The following is a 17,311-nucleotide window of genomic DNA, read 5'->3' on the forward strand; positions in this document are numbered from 1 at the left end:
GGGCGCGACCGAAGGCTGGCGGCTGCTGATGGGCGGAGGAGCTGCTTTGCTGAGCTGTGTCACGCGATTGGAAGCACAGTGGAACGACTGTCAGGCGCGCGCTGTGCCCATTTTCTGCGGGCTCGGCGGGGTTTGGGTGAAGGGTTGGCCGGCGTGCCGACAGGGCTGGCATCGGATACCTCGGACGCTAGCGGCGCGAGTGGACGCCGACCGCATCCCACGTCATTGTCGAGAAACTTCCGTTCGACGAATTGCGCCCATCTTCAGTGCTGACACATGCCCGATGCCGATGTTGCCGCCTGTCGAGATCGCTGTCTGCCTCTTAAGCGCCCCTGCGCTGCTCCCCGCTATAGGTTCCAGACGTCACTCGTGAGCCGCTGCTGCTCCATATGTGCCCGCATTTATAATCCCCGACGCGCTCAAACAAAGCTGTCGCATCGCAATCCTCAGCTCTCTTCCCCCACCTAGTCGTCTCCCTCTAATCCTCCTCCCCGCCCCCAGAGGCTGTTTCCTGGATGCAGGCACGCGCGCTCTCACTAACTGCCGCGGTTGCGCTTCTCTCCGCGCTTCCGCTGGCTCTCGCGCATGGCGATGACCACGACATGGATATGGGCGACATGGCGGAACACGGCAGCATGGACGATGGGCCTGCTGAAGGCTGGCCTATGAGCTACTTCAGCTATTCGGAGCACGTTAGCTTGCTGTGGACTTACGTTGCCCTTACGGTCATCACTTGGCTTCTGGTTGCTCCACCTGGTGCGCAGCTAGACCACTTCATACATCAATTGATCGCACAAACGCGACTAACCCTGACACAGTTGTGATGCTCAGCGTTGCGCGCTCGCGCCTCACTGTCCTCGCTCAGTTCCTCTTCCTCGCCCTGCAGGCCCTTACCCTCCTCGTCGGTATCGCCTACGACGCGAAGACACCGGATCTGTACGAGAATAGCGCATACAGCAAGCTCAGATGGCCTGTGTTTATCATCACGGGCATTTGGGTCTTCCTGGGCCTCATCAATCTCTACACGGACCGCGCCAATGCCTCCGGAGAAGCCAGCCAGCCTCTCTCCGTGGCAGTCATGGCTCGGTACTCGCGCCTTCAGCAGGCTTCCTCGGAGCACCCCCGATTCTCCCACGACTCTGGCCAGGGCACTGAGAGGAACTCGGCTTCCCTCTACGGACACTCGCGTTCGCCGAGTGCCGAGTCCGACAACATGCCCAGCCCCTACCACGATGCCGACCTCGAGGACATTGACGACTTTGAGGAAAAGCGTGCATTCCTCCAGAACAGCCGCGTCGATCGCTGGATGTCTCGCTTTGTCACGCGCGTCTCTGCAGGCCGCTCACTCAAGCTCGTGCGCTTCTTCTACGTCTTGATTGAGAGAACCATCCTCCTCCTTGGATTCGTGCTCCTCATGATGGGCATTGTTACCATTGGCGGAATTGCTGTAAGTACTCGTGAGTTGCATTCTTGGTTGATAAAGCTGACCCACTCCTGCAGCGCGGCGACGCTGTTTTCAACATTTTGGCCCACTTCGTCAAGGGCGCCATCTTCTTCTGGTACGGCCTGCTTACTCTGGGTCGCTGGATGGGATGCTTCGCCGACTTTGGGTGGGCATGGAACGTCAAGCCTGGTGAGGATCTTGTGGGCCGCTGGAGGGCGCGCATGCCTACCGCTGAGTTCACCGAGTCTGCCGTCATCTTCGCATACGGCGCTTCGAATGTCTTCTTGGAGCATTTGGCAGCTTGGGGCGGCGCCTGGACTGCGCAGGACCTCGAGCACGTTTCCATTTCCGTCATGTTCTTTGGCGGTGGTGCTCTCGGTATGCTCATCGAGTCTAAGAAGGTTCGCGAGCTTCTCAACGCCGCTATGCTGAGCAACCGCGATTCCATCTCGCATTCGGCCGATGAAAAGTGGGAGCAGCCCAAGACTTACCGCGTTTCCTTGAATCCGATGCCCGGTATGGTCATTCTGCTCCTCGGCATGATGATGGGATCGCACCACCAGGCCTCAATGCTCTCCAGCATGGTCCACAAGCAGTGGGGTAACATGTTCGTGGGCTTCGCTCTGGCCCGCGCTGCCACCTACATGCTGCTCTACCTGTCTCCTCCGACCTCCTTCCTCCCCGCGCGCCCGCCGACGGAAATCGTTTCCTCCTTCTGCCTTGTTGCTGGCGGAATCACATTCATGGTCAGCAACAAAGACACGGTCGGTGCCCTCGAGTCTTTCGGACTAGACGCCATGTTCACCTTCGTTCTCACCGTTGGTCTGACGGCGCTGATCATGGCTTGGACCGTGGTCAATGTGGCGCTCAAGGGCTGGGCCTTCCGCCGCGAGCACGTGTCGTCTTTCCCGAAGCAGAGCGCCGGCGCTTCTCTGGCTTAAGCAGCGGAAAGAACAGCCCTGCTCTCCCCCTAATCAACCTCGCGATTGATACCCCTCGGATGATACCCAGTTACGACAGTTTTAGAACGAGAAAATTGAAGCCCAGCCCACTATCGACCTTGGTGGACCATGAGACGGATTTTCTCGGGCAGCTCTCGGATTAGCCTCTCCCGCGCTTCGGCACCGAACACCCTGGCGGCGAGTTGCGGCTTTTGGAAAACATCTCGAACGCATTGATAATTTTGGTCCTTCGTTACTCTCTTTTGGTCCCGGCAGTGTTTGCTCGCCGACGAGCTGTTGATGAATTCCTACGATACCACTTACAGCGAATTTCTGCATTTTATGATGGGATGTCTTGGCGCTGCAGGAACGTACCGGTGTTCTTCTAGCGGCCTAAGCACTTTGGTATAGGAGTTGCTCATTGGCCGCTTATCTTTAATACCCCTTTGATCCGCTTAGAAGCGGGCGTTTGGAACCTGTGGACTATTGTTAAGCGCTGTTGGAATAAATACCTAGAAAACCACAATACATATACTCTCGTCTTATTGGTATCTTGATTTGATTTACTCATGATCTCCGTATTACGCATGTCTACTCTTGCAACTTTAAATAGACGTGGGTTCTGTATGAACTCCGTTCAAACCGCTGGAACATCGGTTCACGTTCGTCTTGAAAAGTGCTGCAGCGCCAAACAGCGCATCGCGTAGAGAAGTGACGCTACTATCCAGACTGAAACATTTTTTGCAAGTCTGCTTCAGCCCCTAGTATGCCGCAGGCCCCTTCAGTGCCGATCTCCCGCGGGCGGAATGGAAGCACCTATCGGATGCTAAAGCAGATTTGACTTCTGCTAATCCATGGAGATACCTCAACCCACATTCCCGCGCATTCAATTCGTAGTATCGTATAGACGAAGCGCATCTGCTTCATCCCTGCGCCTGCTGTCCGGTCAACCTCTACCGCCACGCGCCCTGCCGACTCCACGAGGAATGCCGCCAGCCCGCGGAATGCCGCCACGGCCTCTGCCTCTTGTGGTACTAGAGGAGGCACCCCCGCGCATACCGCCTCTCGATGCTCTCGACCGAGCTGGAGTCTGGAACTTGCTTGGAGCCCTGGAGGATGGCGGGTGATCCACAAAAGATGTGTCGGTCGTCCTAAAATTTGGCGGAAGCACCAGCGTCAGCGAATTGATCTTCTGGATCGCGGACGAAGCCATTGTCTGATTACTCACAAGAAGGTAGCCTCCGTATCTGCCTCGTTGCCGTCCACGCCTCCACCACCGCGCACACGTGAAGAGGACGACGCTGCCGCGGCGCCTACGCCAATGTTGCTCATGCGAGCGACAGCCTCGCGTGCCTGCTCCTGCAGACGCTGGCGCTGGAAGCTCTCGGGCAGCGGGGCCTCGGGGAAGTCGACGCAGAATGCGTTCATGTTCAGTCCGTACAGAAAGGCGGCAAAGCTCTCAGAGAAGCGGGCCAGCGACTCGTGCATCAGCTGCAGGTGCATGAAGTTGGCCTCCAGGTCGGCCATGCTGTCGCTCAGCTCGGCGAAGGCGGGTTCCAGCGCTTCGAGCGGGGTGGGCTCGCCACCGGCAGTCGAGGATCGGTGGGATGCATCGTGGTGACGGTTCGCGGAGGCGCTGCCGCGGAAGGATGAGCGCGATGTTGGCCGCAGTGGTGTGGTGGGCCGCGAGGGAATGGAGCGTCGGTGGGAGGATTCGTCCGCCTGGGGAGTCGCCGAGGATGACATGGCGCGAGGGTGGTGTTGGTTTATTTTGGGCGCGCCTTATTCGTGTTCGCGTTTGGTCGGTCTTTGGAGCTAAGATTGTTTGTTCAAGTTTGTGTTTACTCCCGCGCCGCGGGGTCCATTAACGCCCGGGCGTCCCCTCGTCTCGGAATCCGGAACCTCAGCCACGTTTAATGCTGGCCGGCCCATCTCGCCTGCAGATAATTGAAACCTTGCAAAGGTGACGACATGAAAGCGGCGCAACTGCAACGAGCTTCCGCGCGGCTTCGCAAACTTGGTCAGCTTATGAATTCCAGGAGGCGCACTGTGATGCTTGGTGTGCAGCGTGGGCGACAGCTCGATGGCGCACGGGAGTGGCAACGACTTTCACGCCTTAGCCGTAAATGCGGCGGTCCGTTGGGAGCACCACAGGGCCGCCATCGAATTCTTGGCTTCTTCGCGGCACGGCGCATTCGCGCGTCATCGGCCCCCGCTAGATGAAATGGGTCGGTGTTTAATTACGATCCGTCCACTGCCGCCTGGCTGTCAGTTCGCATTGCAGTCCGTCAGCAGCGCCAGGCCTCGCTCTCGCTCCCGGGCTATTGTCCTCCACCTCACAGGACCAGCCACGAGACCGCATCGCCTCAGCCACGCCGCGGCGACCCGTTTCACTACCCTGCCGGAGCTTGCCTGTCCGAGGCTACATCATCATTTCTCTCCGCCCTTGCCCCTCTGACCTTTTCATGTTTTCAAGACTGCTCTCTACTGGAGCCACCAACACCTGCTTTCGCTCATCTACTACCACCGTTAGCGCTCGAGCACTTGTTCCCCGCGCACCCCACGCTTCAGCCGTCAGTCGCTGTCTACCTCAGCACTCGCGCAGCTACTTTAGCAAGAATCCTGTACCGGCGCGCCAAGTTTACTCACAAACCAGACCTGTCGCGTGCCCAACGAGAGCGCGCATTCCTCGTCGACCAGCCGTCGCCCAGAGCAGTCTCGGATACACACTTTGCGTCATTGCCCTCGGAATCGCAGCCGGCAGCATCCTCGTCGTCACCACCGAACCCGCGGACCAAAAAGCTCAGAATACCGCGCGCCCGGCATCCGAAAACACCGAAGACTCCGAAGACTCCGCTGCCGAAATGTCCAACGACAAAACCACCCAGATACCGCCTGGACGGCCGGGAAACCTCACCCCCGAGCAGGAGCTCAAGCTAAAGGAGCTCTGGATCGCGCTCGCCAAGATCACGGGTATTCCGTTCGACGAGCTGGCGAGCAACGGCGGCGAGGCGGAGGGCAGCGTGGTCAATGGGACCGATGCATCGGGCACGCCCGCCTCGTCCATCGCCGAGTCGGAGGGCAGCGGAAAGGGCGAGAAGAAGAAGAGCAAGCGGCTGCACATATTCAAGCACAAGAAGGGCGACAAGGATGCCGAGAAGGCGAAGGATCAAACATCGGCGCCGGCGGAGGTGGACGTGGGGAACCTGTCACTGGAGGATGACAAGCACGGCCTGAACAAGGCCTTCCAGACGGCGCTGGCCGAGACGACGCCCGAGGAGCTGCGCGCCTCGCTGTGGTCCATGGTCAAGCACGACAACCCGGACGCGCTGCTGCTGCGCTTCTTGCGCGCGCGCAAGTGGGACGTGCAGGCCGCGCTGATCATGCTGATCTCTGCCCTCCGCTGGCGCGCTACTGAGATGCACGTCGACGACGACATTGTCCACAAGGGCGAGGGCCATGCGTTCGAGCAGTCGAAGAGCGAGGACGCCGCGGTCAAGAAGGAGGGTGAGGACTTCATGACGCAGCTGCGCATCGGCAAGAGCTTCGTGCACGGCGTGGACAAGGAAGGCCGGCCAATGTGCTACGTCCGCGTCAGGTTGCACAAGCCAGGCGAGCAGAGCGAGCAGAGTTTGGAGCGATTCACCGTGTACCTGATCGAGACGACGCGCATGATGCTGAGCCCGCCGGTAGACACGGCAGTGAGTGAAGTCTTGTGGGATTGTCGACGTTGACGATGCTAACTTGCCCGTGCTCTAGGTCATCGTCTTTGATATGTCCGACTTTTCTCTCGCAAACATGGACTACACTCCCGTCAAGTTCATGATCAAGTGCTTTGAAGCAAATTATCCCGAATCCCTCGGTTCCGTTTTGGTGTACAAGTCTCCCTGGGTCTTCCAAGGTAAGAATCCCTCTGCACCCCTTGCATTCTCAGACAAACTCGTGTTCACACGGTGCACAGGAATTTGGTCCATTATCCGTGGTTGGCTCGACCCAGTCGTTGCCAGCAAAGTCCACTTTGTCAAGACCGCCGATGAGCTTGCCGAGTTCGTACCGCGCAGCAACATCCCGACGGAGATGGGCGGTGATGAGAAGTGGACTTACACGTACGTCGAGCCCAAGGAAGGCGAGAACGCGGTTATGAAAGACACAGAGGCTCGAGAAAAGCTACAAAACGAGCGTGACGACATTGTGGCCCAATACGAGCAGGCGACTGCGACGTGGGTCAAGAATGCAGCGAGCGACGAGGCACAGAACAGGAAGGAGAGGGAAGAGCTGACGGAGAAGCTGCGTGACAACTACTGGAAGATGGACCCGTACCTCAGGGCAAGGACGCTATACGATCGCACTGGTGATCTGGGTCCGACGGGAAAGTTGAACTTTTATAAGAAGTGAGGAGACGATTTCTCTCTTGTGTGTCCGCCGACCTCAACCCTCGGGGTGAAAGGGGGGTTGTGAGCGGCAGGTTTGATTTCTTCCCCTTAGTGTTTCGAGACGCTAGAAGGGGGATGTGGGAGAGAGTTTATGCTCTTCTATTCCGTGAGTCTTGTGTCTTTGGCGGACGCATCGTACCGCTCTTGTAATGACAAGGAAGGGAAAGGACGGCATGGGATCGAGAAAGTATACTAATAGAGGGGACGGCTATGGAGATACCTGTTCATGCAATTTACCGTAGGGATAAAGAGACCAGGCATATGGGTGGACTTGGTCATTGAATGAGACAAGACATTTTCCAAGCAACAAGCCAAATGATTGTGATGTGCTAGCGTATCAAAAGGTGAGCATAACGCGAGATATAGAAACTTATGCAGTCCATTATGTGCGGGAATAGTATAAAAAGGGGCTTAGTGGTGTGGAGCTGCGTTATGAAAGTCTGAGATCGAATTGATATATGGCAATCCGACGTGAACAACCTCATGAAGCGGGCGGCTACAACATATCGTCTAGCAAAAGCATATGTCACTAAGCTAGTCTAAATAGAGTGTTTAGATGAAAGCGTCATCCACTTAATTCGTGCTATACAGTGGAACCGATCCATAGGGAGACAAGTTTGATTTCTAATCACTTCAACGGCATAATGTAGAGATGGGCCAAACGTTGTGAATTGTTTGTGCAAGAGAAGATCACGAGCCCGCGTCTGAAACATCGTCCGGACTTTTTGTAGAACACATGCAATGGTTCTCACATTACAAAAGCGTTGCAAGAAAACTCCCAACATTTTCCGACCTCTATCCTAGACATTCTACGTTGAGTATGCAGTCACCAGTTACATATATCAGCCATGTTTCGATCCGGGCGAGATATGTCCAGTCGGAATATGCGTCTTGTTGCATTTCCCTGAAAGGCGGAGAAGAAAAGAAGCGGCGGTAAAGCTTCACTCGATATATTTCATCCCATTGATATCTTACATACGCAAATAACTCTATCGATCTACTTATGCATCGCACGGCTGCCTGCCTAGGCTGTTTTCCATCTCGCCAACGCAACGAGCAGCAACAATACCAGCCCGGACTCATCCACCAGATCCATCACGACAGCACATAGCTCTTCGAACCTCCTCAACAATGCCGCTGGACTTGGAAAAGAGATCAAGAAAAGAACCCACCGCTAACCACGACAGCGCCGACAAACCAAGCCGGCCACCACACCAGCCAAACGACAACCTGCGTCCACAAGCCCCACACGTGCCACCCGAACGCTGCCTGCACCATGACCTGCCTGACAGCCTCCAGACCGACCCAATCGCCCTTCAGCAGCCCCTTTCCCTCGAGCTCCTGGCTCGCGACGCCCACCACCGTCACGGGGCTGAGCAAGACGAGCAGTGCGAACTGCACGCCCGCGAGCACGAGCTTACGGTTGCGAGAGGCGGTGTGGGAAGGGGCGCGGATGAAGGTGAGCGGGGCGGCGCAGAGGCCGACGAGGAAGGAGAGGGAGAAGTTGAGGGTGGCGAGGGCGGAGAAGAACATGCCGAGGAGGAGCAGTGAGAAGCATTGCAGGAGATACGTCTCCTGCGTCGTGAGGGCGCGGTGCAGTTGGCGGGTGAAGAGGAAGGAGGTCAGCGGCGGGGCGGCGAGGGTGAAAAGGGAGACGAGGATGAAGGCCTTGCCGAGGTGCTTTTGAAGAAGTTAGTCTAGGGCTGTGTTTGAGGAGAGGGTATATAATGGAACTTACGTCGCCGGAGGTGTGGTTAAAGATGTTCAGAGGGATGAGACCGAGGAAGTGAACACCACTGACGAAGGCGACGGGGAGGAGCAGGTTGCGTTCCACGGTCTTGAAGATAGCAGTTGGGACGACAGCGATGTCGCTTCCCTCCTTGACAACAGTCATGTCTGGCTTCTTCTCATCTTTGGTCTCTGTTGAGGCGGGCTTCTCATCAGGGATGGGAGGGCGGCCGCTCTGAACCCAAAGGGCAATTGCGGTAATGGTGAAATTGACGGCGATTAGCATGGCACTAGGAAGGTATGTTCCAATGCTGACAAAGCGGTTGGCCTGCATCAGGAGGTAGAAGAAGAAGCTCTGGTGCAAGTGCTCGAGAAGGTTGTTCAAGCTGCGGAACAGGCTTTCCATTGTTCTGCCCAGAGACATTTCGTCGTGCCATCCGCTCCCCACGGTTTGGAGCGTCAGAGCGTCGACATGGTAAGGAATGAAGGCGCTGTGAGGCCCGGAGGCATGGCCGAGACCCTGGCTTATCATGCCGCGGAGCATTGTCTGGAGTCGCTCTTCATAGCTATCATTGTGATCCCACATGCGCTGCAGGGTGCAGCCAATTCCCATCTGGCCGCTGGCAATGGAAACGGCAGTGTTGAAAAGATCCAGATTGGGTAGCTGGCCATTGACACCGTCGTAGAGCACGTGAAGCTTGTCGAAGCGATGACCCCAAGGGCCAGCGGGATACTCAACAGCAACAGCTCCTTGAAGAGCTCCGCTCTTGAGAGGAAGAGCTTCGACTTTTCTGGGGTCGTGGGCATTGTGATAGGCATCAACCCAGGCTTGAGAGCCTGCAGTAGGGTCGCTGGTGATGAGTACTATTATGTCCTTGGACCAGAGCGACCACCCTGCGCATTTCGGTTAGACAGACGCCGTGATGTAGTAATTGGGAGCGCATACTCTTGAAATAGCGTGCTAGAGTGAGGGCCAGAGCAACGCCACTGGTGTTGATTTCGCCATTGACCGTCTTCCAGGATGCAACCAGCACAACGGCTTCGGTGGCATCGGCGCGGGGACCCTGGAGCACGCCGTAGACGTTCTCACCCACGGCATCCTTGCCCGGAGTCTTGTAGGTATACTTCTGACGAGCCGTCTTCAGGCCGGTGGACTTCAGGAGCTCTTCCAGCTTCTGGCTCCGCTCGTAAACATCATAGTCTGTCAGAGCATGGACCTCGTGCCTGAATGCGCGAAAGACGTTGTGCTCGCTGCCGCCGAAGTAAGTGTGGACCTGGCCGGGCAGCAGGGCGTTCTCGGAAATGTAGGTCTGGCGCGAGTACTCGTTCAATGGCAGCAGCAGCAGCCAGATTACGCCGACAATGATGCAGAGAGCGGACAGGTAGGGCGGGATCTTCAAGATGCGGGCATCGCGGCGGAGGCCAAGAATGGCGGGAGCTTCGGGGGTCAGCTGGGGGAGCGTTGGCGATGGGCAGGGGAGCGCATACTGAGCAGAGCCATTCCGGGAGCGAGCGGCGACGTCAGGCTACGGCAGCGTCATCCGCGCAGTGCTCGTGCGGCGGAGGGAGGTGGTTTGTGGAGCTTGACCGGCGAGTCGGCGTTGTGGCGCGTGTCGGTGCAGCAGTCGCGTCGTCGTCTCGGCCGCGCCGGACAACTGTTCCTGCCGCAACACCATGCCTCTCGTCGTACCCAACCTCAATCCTGCGCGCTTGCGCTCCTATATCTTGCGCCTGCCGCTGTGCACGCGCTTGATTCTGCTCATTATCGTCGCTCTCTCCGTCGCCAGCACCGTCTGGCCAACTCTGCGCCAGAAATGCGCTCTGGTTCCTGACCAAGTCAGCATAACCGCCGGTAAGTCCGCCGTCGATCTGATGTAGATCTATCTTATCCAATTAATCCGTCTAGCCTTCCGTCTCAACACCTACCCGGTGACCCACGTTGGCATTATCCACACTCTCTTCAACCTGCTCGCCATCACGCCGCTGCTCGAACGATTCGAGGCCGAACATGGCACTCTGGTGTCTCTTGCCCTGTTCTCCGGCCGTACGTCCAATCTGCTAGTCGACCTCCCGACCCTTGCTTACCCGGATAGCCTTTGCAACTCTGCCCGGCGTAATCTACATAATTCTTGAACGCGGCATTTTGAGGGGAAACACTGCTGTTCAAGGCGCGAGGTACGCAGCAACGATGCCCAAGGTTTTCTAGTGCTAACGTTTGGCAGCGTCTGGGTCTTCCTGCTCCTCGCAGTCGAGGCCATGAAGACGCACAAAGCGAATCCCTTCTTCAGGTACGGTGTGCACCATCCCGGCTATATCCGGCACTGACACGCAGAAGCCTCGGACCGTACAAGATTCCCACCTGGACCACTCCTCTGATCTTCATCCTCCTCACGAGCTTCCTCGTGCCCAACACGAGTCTGATCGGCCACCTCTGCGGCGCCTTTATTGGCTACCTCTGGGGCCTGAACTACATCAAGTTCCTCGCGCCGCCCGAGAAGATCCTCCGCTGGATCGAGAACAAGCTCAATCTGTTGGTGAGACTGCCGCACTACGTCTCCGTCGACCGCTCCACCTTCGGCCGCTACGGCGTTTTGCCCTCGACCACTCCCCTGGCCACGCTGCCTGCTGGCGTCGTCGGCTCCACCCAAAGACTAGGCCCGTGATTGGGAATTACTCTTTGTTATACTGTGTCTATACACGGCGTTGGATGACTGGCGCAGCATGGTCTGCTTGCTTTCGGCGCGGGAATGAAAAAGGTTGCGTTCACGAGGCTTAAGACACGACAGCATGAAGAGACACATGGCAACGTAGCATTGAGACTCTTAGAGTTTTGGCTGAGCTGCACTATGAAAGGCGCTGCTTGCTCGTTTCTCCAGTTAGGCATATAGCGGTGTTGGTGCAAGACTTTTTCCAAGGTGTCCGACTTGCATAGGCAAACACCGAGATTCTCGTAGATAATCAGGAGCCAGGCAAATTATCATGAGGGTGTGTTGAAATATTCAGTATCAGCATGGTGTAGAAGCCGATTATAAGCAATCTATTACCATGGCGGAAACCACGTACCCCGAATGCCGAATGTTAGTTCAAATCTCTTGCACTAGCTTATAAGGAGAACTTCAGTTTGCAATCTGTCTCCTATCTTAGAAATGCCCGGCGTTATTCCTGAAATAATGATCCCGCCTCGACAGCGGATGCTCACTATGACTAAGCACATCTGGAGCTCCGAACCATCACCCAGGGCCATCGATCTCTTTTTACAGGTTACCGCGCACAGCTCAGCGTCTATTGGCCACGCTTCCAGCAGTCTGTACCACTGCCAGCCCGGGGAATTCCCGGCCGCCCCTTTCGTCAACACCCCCCCCCATCACTCCCCATCATTTTCTGCTTTATATATACTATTTATTTGATTTCTAGGTCTAATTGCGGCATAGTGCCAGAGTGGTTAATGGGTCAGACTTGAATGCAGACGCATTTAGTCATCTGATGGCTTCGGCCTCGCAAGGTTAGTTCTCTCGCTCGCTCCACTCCCAACTCCGTCTAACAGCTTCACAGTTCGAATCTTGTCTATGTCGTACATGTCTCTGGCATTTCTTTTTGCTCTTTTGCATGACAGTTCTCTAGCGAATCGTTTTGACAATCATGCAGCCCAAAGACTGTTTCTCAAGTTTTGGCGTTTAGGACACGGGGCAAGACAACAGTTTATTTCTGCGAAGCGACCCCACCGATTTAAACCAGCGTCATTGTTCCACCACAGCGAGATGACTTAAATCTTTAACATTGCGAAAGCGCGTTGAGTTGTCAAAGTTCTATTTTCTCCATTAATTTTCTTATTTTCCCTCTACTTTCCCCTTGGCTTGTATTTGTGGATATTCATCGCATTCGCATATTCCTCGGCGCCCTCTCTGGCTCTTTATAGAACGATGTTGCTAATATTGTGTTGACGATCATCGACACATAGTCTCTGGACTCTCCTTTTACTCCTTTGGCTTCCTACATTAATGTTTCTAACTCTTCTCAACAACTGTAACTAATCTGTAAACTCCAGGTGATAACAAGGCAAGGGTTCGATGGTTCGATATTCCTGGAAGACCTCCGAACATCCTTCCCCAATCATCACTCCAAAACTCAGCAAGTCGCAGCACAATTAAAGGAGATTAACATGTTCCAGCTTCCAAAGAGAAGATACATGGTATGGATGCTTTATTGTTTTAATCCTATTGCGGTTCATCACACAAAGAAAACCTCCGGCTTAGCCACTTGCTTTTCCAGCATACGCAACAGTCAATCAACTGGAGAAAAACTGCTCTTGCCTGCAAGTTTATCGTACATAGCAATTTGTAAAGTATAGTTACGACTGTCAATTCTTACACTTTGAATGGCCGAGGCGTTGGTTTGGAGACAATATATGCACACTGAGAAAGAAACAAATGTATACAGGTTGGAGCTCCAACTAACCACGGAGCTCACTCTTCTTACTGTGCGGCGCAAAACATTACAGGGGATATTCACGTGGCGTAACTATCATGTTCTTCTCCATGTCGTTCTCATCCACACTAGTACTCCCTACGGTTATGCACGATTAACGCTGTCTGCAAGGCACGAGACTGGAAACGTAATAGAGACCAGTTAGTAGCTGAATGACCCTAGTACCCCAAGCATGGCCAGAGAAACGTGCTTGGTGTTGACGAGCATGCCAGCCGAATCTCCGCACCTTCCATTCATCACTGCAACGGTCGCCTTGTTAATTTTGGTCCCGCTTCTCTTGGTAGCCAGCCAGAAAAGTTGCCGGCAATCCCTTCACACATCACCCGTCTTCTGCACCCCCTATGACTTGCTTTCTCTTTAGCAACCGGCAATCCAGTATCGCTGCGCTACCGCCTACGTACCAACCGACCAACCTCTTTGAACCTTCTTTAGCTTTTAACACCTTTAATAGTCACCGCTTTCTGGGAAACCCGCCGCACGGTGAAATTTGGAAACTTCTGGCGCCATCTATGCCTGTCCCTCCGGCGGCGCGCTCCAAGCTTATTCTCCAGAGCCGCCTTCTGGCACATCCAGGGCTGGACATGGTGGCATTTCTTATTTCTTGGGAGCATCGGGTAATATGCGTCACGGACATAATATATCGACTAACCACGCCAGAATGAACTTTCGATTAGGTCCATTCAAGTATCTCTTTTGTTCTCGAAAGGGCCCATGCGGCGGCGTGGCATAGTGTGCATAGCCTTCAGTACTCGAGACTTTCTCTGCAGCCGGACCATGTGTGTGTTTTATAATTCGCATCATAACCTTCCGTCGTCACGTTGGGAGCTACGCAATCGACCACCAAGATATCGATAACGTGGAGAACCCCAAAGAGGCGAGATGAGGCCATATTAGGCGCCTTGCTGGCCATTACCTCGTCGGCCCTACACTCGAGATCACGTCTGCCTACCTCGGACTCAGTTCATCCAGAGAAGTGTTATTTTTGAGAGTTCAATTTTCAGTGAAAGACATGTACAAAATTTTGAGCAGGAATCCAGAGTGAATATTCGGAAAGGGTCAAATAACTTCGCGCCCAGAGTTCAGCAGATCTTGTACGCACAATTGTCCAGTATTCCCCATTGAAGGTTCAAGACATTCTGGGATGTGAGTAGCCGCCCAACCAAGATATCCTTGGTGACATCCAAGGCGGATCCCAAGCTGATTTGGACACAAACACAAGCTCGGGAGCCTATTTGGAGCTCAGGAAACCAACAGACAATGACATGCCAAATGTTGACTACAGAGGAATCGGCGGTGCTGATCATGGCGTGAAGGGCCGTTTCCAAGACCACAAGAATCCAGTGTATCGCGCGGGCCTCTCAAAACAGCTCTTCTACCAGAAACTGAACGAGGTTGGCCACTACAATGTTGAGGTTGTGACGTTGGCGAAAGTGCCAAGAGATTCAGAGGACTGGATCAACAATCCAGATGAGATCCTGACCGTTCTCAAGCACACGATGGTCATGATAGACCTCGTGGCCAAGGATGAAACTACTCGGAAGTACACCGAGCTATCGGAGTACGGCTCCATGCCGATGCTGCCAATCATTCCGACGGAAAAGTCTGCCCCTCTTCTCGGGAGAGGCAATTCTGCACGTGCCATCATTATCAGATCATATGTGCTGATTTATTGCAACAGCAAGCTTCAGCGCCAATGAAGTCAAAGCTGACTTGGAAGCTTCGAGGAATGCGGCGCAGGAGCGTAGAGAATATCGGAAAGCGGTCGAAGCCGGAGAAGTCCCCACCAACATTCCGAAGTTGGCACCGCGTCATGGCCCTCCTCCGAGCAAGCAGTCTGCCCTGACCCCAACACCGCCGTCGACATGCCGGCCTGGGCTCAGCGCAAGCACCGGGAAGAAAAGTTTGATGACATTCAGAAGGCACAAGAAACAATCGAAACCTCACGAAAGGTGGAAAAGACTAAGCATTACGAAAACGCTGTTCTGATCGAGCATGTTGCGCAAAAATTGAGGACATGATGAAGTATTTTTTTCACCCATCAGTGATAAATTTCTTCCAATGAGCTCGATATTTGGGCTCATTTGATGGGTGATATCGTGTTTCAATTTTGTGTTTGTTGCTCCACTGTTTTTCTGAAGACACCCCAAATACATACCAAGTGTATTCAATGGAACCAGCATCGTACTTGCAGGTGGAGAACACAATACGTAAGATAGGATTCAATTTTACTAGAGCCAGGTTAATGATCCGAAAGGGTTGTCAAAGAGCTGGTCTGACGAAGAAGGGGTGCATTTGGGAGTTTTACATTTTTGTCCAGATATTTGCTTCAACTACCCATGCATGTAGAGTGTAATTCTCTTGTAGAATGCAGTAGGATGTCTCAGAGAGATCCGCAGATGTGGCATAATAGCCTTCACTCAAGAGCATCTCTCAATTGCTTCATCGAATATTAATCCACGTGTAGAAAGATATGTGAGCTTTCACGGACATGGAACGCATCGCAGGTCCAAATCAAGGTAGCAATTGAAACCGGCGATCAAAGAGACAGATGCATTTGCCAAGGTTGTGGAGAAGAAAACCTGAGGAATGGTAAATCAAAGAATTCGGAAAGAGTGGAGATTCGAATTTACTGACAAGTACCCTGGCTTGATTTGGGTACGTGTTAGGGCGACTAACACGGTGGTTGCCACTACCGTCGCAACAAACAGAGACGATGGTTGGAGCAAATGCTTAGTTCGCCGGACGTAGTATAGAGTTTGGCATCCTTCCCATACCAGGTATAAACTGGCCAAATTTGAGCAACGATGCTCACCGGTGCCGTGGTATCCTGCTTGACGATATGATACAGATCACAACATCAGTTGCAGAACCACATTCACGGCATTCCCCACTGAATCTCTCTAAGAATGAGTGCATTAGCTATTGCAGCTCGTACGAGATGCATTCGCTCGAGTCTGGAATTCCGGCCGGTAAGAAGGCTTCGGCTCCGCACGAGTGCAACACCGGCAATCACAAGTGAGAGGGGAATAGAGAGCGTAAAGTCTGGTATGGTCTAACTGTATCTATGACGCTCATTCGCCTGGGTCCCGTTACCACGGCCGGGCCTCAACTGCCGGATGGATCACTGTACTACTCTCTCGCAGTCACAGGGTCCCGCAGTGGTCGGAGTATAAGCATCGGCCCGGATGCACCAGCTGTCTCGGAGCTCCCATCTTACGTACATTATGTGCGCGGATGAACGTTTCCATTCTCACCAGCAGCGCCGCCGTGTTTTTAGTCAGACGTCTAGGCCCAAGCCCGTCGCTGCAAAAAAAGCACTTTTCGCACATGAGACGGATCTTGCAGCAAGTTGCCTACAGAGCGCATTAGCAGAGAAGCACCGACACGCGGCCCATTCGGTCTAAAATGGCGCATGATCAACATAACCCAGACGCTATCTTTAGATAGTGACTTGCACGGCAATTGGCTGTGAGTCGAAAAATTTAGACTGAGTGAAAAAGCATGATAGGTCGACCCAAATCTCGCGTCAGCCACCACGGCAGCAGTCCAACGTCTCGACAGGCCGAGATGATGCACGTCAGATACATAGCCGTTGTGCGGGGCTTGGGGCTGAGCGGCGCCACAGAGCCAGCCACTTCACGCAAGCTTGCATGCCCGCAACGCCAGAGACAGTGGCGGAGTTGTAGAAAGTGATAGAGATACCTTCATGTAAATCTTTTCTATCGTCTGACAGCAGGAGGGTAATAATAGAAGAGCGTACGTCATTTTGAGCTGCACTTGATTCTCATGCTGCCGTGCACGTACGCAGCTTAGTCGACTCCAGCTGTGTTGCTTGGGAATGTGTGCGAAGATGCAAGTGATCCATGAGGATGGCCTTGTGTAACACAAGGCGCAATTTGCGGTGAAGAGCTCAAGTGATGCAGGGAGGAACAGCATTATGTGCGTGATATACCTGGCGTGCATGAATTTTCTCGGCATTCGGGTAAGCTCCTCAAAGGTTGGCTCATTCACAGTCTGGGCATGTGTGTACCGGTTGAATCGTCATCCATTTCCCATTCGCTATGATATGGCGCCGTCCACTCTTTTTGGCGTGCGCAGAATGAAAAGTATGTCTAGGCGTCAAGGTCCAGAAAATGACAAGAGACATGCTAGTTGGAGCCAACGCCTTCGAACCACAAAAGACAAACAAACCCTTCCCAAATGCCGGCGTTGAGGAGACCCAGAGGAGAATAAGGATTTAAATGATGTGAGAAGGGTCTCCATCAACTGCAACGGCCGTC

General features: G+C 54.1%; 6 protein-coding genes across 6 annotated transcripts; 4 read left to right on the forward strand and 2 right to left on the reverse strand.

Moving 5' to 3' along the window:
• Positions 1-515: 515 nt before the first annotated feature.
• Positions 516-2,385, forward strand: LTHEOB_7666 (Integral membrane protein; the record flags this gene model as incomplete). The annotated part of the gene is made up of 3 exons (XM_035517057.1): positions 516-756; positions 819-1,447; positions 1,501-2,385. 3 exons carry the CDS (start codon positions 516-518, stop codon positions 2,383-2,385), a joined length of 1,755 nt encoding a protein of 584 aa, XP_035371175.1.
• Positions 2,386-3,609: 1,224 nt separating this feature from the next.
• On the reverse strand, positions 3,610-4,131 carry LTHEOB_7667 (DASH complex subunit dam1; the record flags this gene model as incomplete). The annotated part of the gene is made up of 1 exon (XM_035517058.1): positions 3,610-4,131. One exon carries the CDS (start codon positions 4,129-4,131, stop codon positions 3,610-3,612), a length of 522 nt encoding a protein of 173 aa, XP_035371176.1.
• Positions 4,132-5,249: 1,118 nt separating this feature from the next.
• Positions 5,250-6,780, forward strand: LTHEOB_7668 (Cral trio domain-containing protein; the record flags this gene model as incomplete). Its single annotated transcript, XM_035517059.1, has 3 exons — positions 5,250-6,086; positions 6,145-6,286; positions 6,347-6,780. The coding sequence occupies 3 exons, from the start codon at positions 5,250-5,252 to the stop codon at positions 6,778-6,780; spliced, it is 1,413 nt and encodes a 470-aa protein (XP_035371177.1).
• A 1,193-nt stretch (positions 6,781-7,973) lies between these two features.
• LTHEOB_7669 (Rhomboid protein 2) lies at positions 7,974-10,047 on the reverse strand (the record flags this gene model as incomplete). Its single annotated transcript, XM_035517060.1, has 4 exons — positions 7,974-8,498; positions 8,557-9,440; positions 9,493-9,984; positions 10,035-10,047. 4 exons carry the CDS (start codon positions 10,045-10,047, stop codon positions 7,974-7,976), a joined length of 1,914 nt encoding a protein of 637 aa, XP_035371178.1.
• A 173-nt stretch (positions 10,048-10,220) lies between these two features.
• On the forward strand, positions 10,221-11,209 carry LTHEOB_7670 (Rhomboid protein 2 protein; the record flags this gene model as incomplete). The annotated part of the gene is made up of 5 exons (XM_035517062.1): positions 10,221-10,398; positions 10,453-10,590; positions 10,640-10,721; positions 10,769-10,834; positions 10,882-11,209. The coding sequence occupies 5 exons, from the start codon at positions 10,221-10,223 to the stop codon at positions 11,207-11,209; spliced, it is 792 nt and encodes a 263-aa protein (XP_035371179.1).
• Positions 11,210-14,293: 3,084 nt separating this feature from the next.
• LTHEOB_7671 (GTPase activating protein (Tsc2)) lies at positions 14,294-14,728 on the forward strand (the record flags this gene model as incomplete). The annotated part of the gene is made up of 1 exon (XM_035517063.1): positions 14,294-14,728. The coding sequence occupies one exon, from the start codon at positions 14,294-14,296 to the stop codon at positions 14,726-14,728; it is 435 nt and encodes a 144-aa protein (XP_035371180.1).
• Between the last annotated feature and the right edge of the window lie 2,583 nt (positions 14,729-17,311).

The sequence above is a fragment of the Lasiodiplodia theobromae genome (assembly GCF_012971845.1).
Source record: "Lasiodiplodia theobromae strain AM2As chromosome Unknown scaffold_23, whole genome shotgun sequence".
Taxonomy (NCBI): domain Eukaryota; kingdom Fungi; phylum Ascomycota; class Dothideomycetes; order Botryosphaeriales; family Botryosphaeriaceae; genus Lasiodiplodia; species Lasiodiplodia theobromae.